Source organism: Camelina sativa, chromosome 20 (assembly GCF_030686135.1).
Source record: "Camelina sativa cultivar CO46 ecotype springtype chromosome 20, ASM3068613v1".
Lineage (NCBI taxonomy): Eukaryota > Viridiplantae > Streptophyta > Magnoliopsida > Brassicales > Brassicaceae > Camelina > Camelina sativa.
Window position 1 is genome coordinate 23,775,560 of NC_141899.1, and position 3,255 is coordinate 23,778,814.

At 43.4% G+C, this 3,255-nt stretch overlaps 1 protein-coding gene across 1 annotated transcript; it reads right to left on the minus strand.

Annotated features, from left to right (window-relative positions):
• Window positions 1–1,865: 1,865 nt before the first annotated feature.
• On the minus strand, window positions 1,866–2,907 carry LOC147919299 (uncharacterized). The gene is made up of 2 exons (XM_087503926.1): window positions 1,935–2,907; window positions 1,866–1,882 (listed from the first exon to the last, which is right to left on the minus strand). Exons 1-2 carry the CDS (start codon window positions 2,905–2,907, stop codon window positions 1,866–1,868), a joined length of 990 nt encoding a protein of 329 aa, XP_087360052.1.
• Between the last annotated feature and the right edge of the window lie 348 nt (window positions 2,908–3,255).

Sequence of the window (3,255 nt, forward strand, 5' to 3'; positions counted from 1 at the left end):
CCGTTCTATCTCCCCATTGCTCTTGTATTTGATAGTAAAGATATATCTTGAGCTGACTGCTCTCTTACCCTTGGGTAGGTCAGCTTCATCCCATGTGTGGTTTTGTATCATGGCCGTGTTCTCGGCATCAACAGCGTCCCGCCATACCTTATGGTCTTTGGCCTCATCATAGGTTCTTGGAATCCAGTGTTCATCAATGTGGCCAAGGAAAACTTGATGTTCCTTAGGAAAGTGGGCAAGTGAGCACACGGCTTGAATCGGATGAGCAATGGCCACATTGTTGTAGTAGACACGGGTGTTCTTCCAATTGGTAGGAGGATATTTGATGCGTTGACTGCGCCTTAGAGGGACTATGGTTCCAGCTTCCAGGTTGGCACAGCCTGGTGTAATGATTTCCTCAAGTGGCTCGGCCGGATCCTCGGTCGGCTCGGCAATGTTGTCTGCGGGTAGTTCAGTTGACTCCTCAGGCTGCTCGATTGGATCATCAGTATGGATGTCACGTTCAGGCTCGCGCAATGGTTCAGGGTGAGCTGGTGAGGTAGGGCTGGCCGGCTCGGTATTGATCCGATCATTGTCAATTCCTAACCGCTCAAGAAGAACTCGGAGGTTGCGTGTTCGATCAGATGGTGAGGATGAGAGATTGCGTAGCTCATCCCAATTCTGTTCATCATAGAATCCTTGTGTCTCTATAAACTTGACATCGCGAGATACTAGGACTCTCCTTGTTGTAGGTTCATAGCACTTATACCCCTTTTGTGTAGTGGAGTAGCCAAGAAACATAGCCTTTGTACTCTTAGCATCAAGCTTGTCCCTTAGCTCACCTGGTCGCAACACATAGCACACACACCCAAAAACTCGTAAGTGATTAAATGTAGGTTTGTCCTTAGTTAATACCTCAAATGGTGACAAGTCTTTGAGGATCTTTGTGGGGGTGCGGTTGATAAGGTAACAAGCAGCTAGCACAGCATCTCCCCAAAATCTCTTTGGAACCCTTGTGTGGAACATCATAGACCTTCCTACCTCCATGAGATGCCTATTCTTCCTTTCAGCTACCCCATTTTGTTGAGGTGTGTATGGACAGCTAGTTTGGTGTAGTATTCCATGGTTGGCTAGATATTGCTTAAAGGCATGGCTTGTGTACTCTCCACCATTATCTGATCTCAAAATTTTAATCTTGGCATGATAGTGGTTAGAGACATAATTTTGAAAATTAGTAAAAGCCTCAAGAACTCTATCTTTAGAAGGAAGCAAAGTTATCCAACTATATTTTGATTTTTCATCAATAAAAGTCACAAAATATTTTTGATTTTCTCTAGATAAGCAAGGGGATGTCCAAACATCAGAATGAATTAAATCAAAACAATTTTCATAAATAGTACTAGAATTAGGGAAAACAGCCTTGCAATGTTTACCAAGAATACAAGCCTCACACTCCTCATTTTTAAAAGAAATATTAGGAAACATTAAAGATAAAGCTCTTGTGTGAGGGTGTCCTAGCCTAGCATGTAAAATAGAATCACTAGGTTTAATAATAACCGAATTAAAACAAGATGCAGTAGAAGATAAATTCAAGTCCTCAAGCATATAGAGATCATCCTTGGAACTTCCTTGACCAAGAACCTTACTTGTCTCAATATCCTGAAAATGAACATTGTTAGGACCAAATATTGCATAACAATTTAAATCAGTGGTGGCCCTTTTAACTGATAACAAATTAGATGTGAAATTAGGCATGTAAAAGGCTTTAGTTTCTTTATCAAATAATTTTAAATTCCCTATGCCTTTAACAGGAACTTTCTCACCATTAGCTATCACAACATTACCATTAGCAGGTTTAATATCACTAATTAGCCTAGAATCACTAATCATGTGGTGAGATGCACTAGAATCAACAATAAGGGGTTTAATTTTATTTGAGGCAAGAAATGTTTTACCGGAGGCCTCCTTTAGGGCCTTGATGAGGGCGTCGAGGTCTGACTTGCGTACCAGCTCCGAAGATGCCGCCAACGCCACTCCGTTCCCCTCAAGCGTCTGGCCACTTGGTGTTGAGGTCGCCGCCTCGCTCACCATGCTGGCTTGGTTAGCTCTAGGTCCACCTCGGCTTGTTCCTCCACGGTTTATGCGGAGGTGAGGGTGAAGGATCCAGCAACGGCTCTTGAAGTGGCCGACCTTCTTGCAATGTTCACACACCGGTGGGTTCTTGTCCTCCGGTTTGTAGTAGCCACGATTTGCGGAGGCCACCTCAGCTTTGTTGGCGGTCACTAGCTCCCCCTTGCCTCCAAACAACCCCATGGAACCATGTTCCTTTTGAATTTGGTTACAAACATCATCAAGACTAGGGAGCTTGTCCGACCGTAGAATATGCTTGATAAGGTCATTGTAGGAGGGGTTCAAGGTCAAGAGAAGGCCGAACACCTTATCTTGTTCACGCCTCTCATTCAGAATGGCCGGATCTATAGTCGCCGGCCGGAGCATCTCTAGTTCAGCCCAAAGGGACCTAAACTTCCCAAAGTGCTTGGTGAACTCCATGTCTTCTTGGTTGAGATTGTTGATAGCCCTCTTAATCTCAAAAATTCGGTTTACATTTGTAACATTCCCAAAAACATTCTTGAGAGTGTCCCACAAGTCTTTTGCTGTCTCGCAATAAGAGTAAGCTTCAAGTATAGGTGCATCTACGGAGTTTTGAATGATAGCTAGGACTCCCTGATCTTCTTGAAACCACTTGTTCTTCTCATCCGCGACAAGATCCTTGCCGTCTTTGGTGGTCTCGCCACTAGGAGCTTCGCTCGTCTCAACATGGGACCAAAGTCCTCGGCCGCATAGGGCTGTCTTTGTGGTTCTAGCCCACAGTAAGTAATTCTCTCCCTTGAGAGTAACTGGAACAATGAGAGTTTTGGTAGTTTCCATGGAAAAAGATGAAGAGACCGTTGGTTAAAGCTATTGTCCAACGGTTAAAGAAAGAAGATTCAAGAACAAGAAATTTTAAGAACAAGAAAGAGAATGCGGAAGGGAGTGATGGAGATTTAAGGCAAGAACAGAATCAAATCTGCTCTGATACCATGTAAGATTTAAGGTAGAAAGATTTGAGAAAGAGGAAGAGTTTGAATTCGGACAAGGGTGAGAGGTGTAGAGTGTATGCGAGTGTAAAGGAGAGTAGAGAGGAGAAAGAGAGTTAAACTCTTTTCTTACTTGAATTAGAACATACTTACAAACCATATATAGAGCTATACAAAGAGGATATTCTTCCCTAGGATC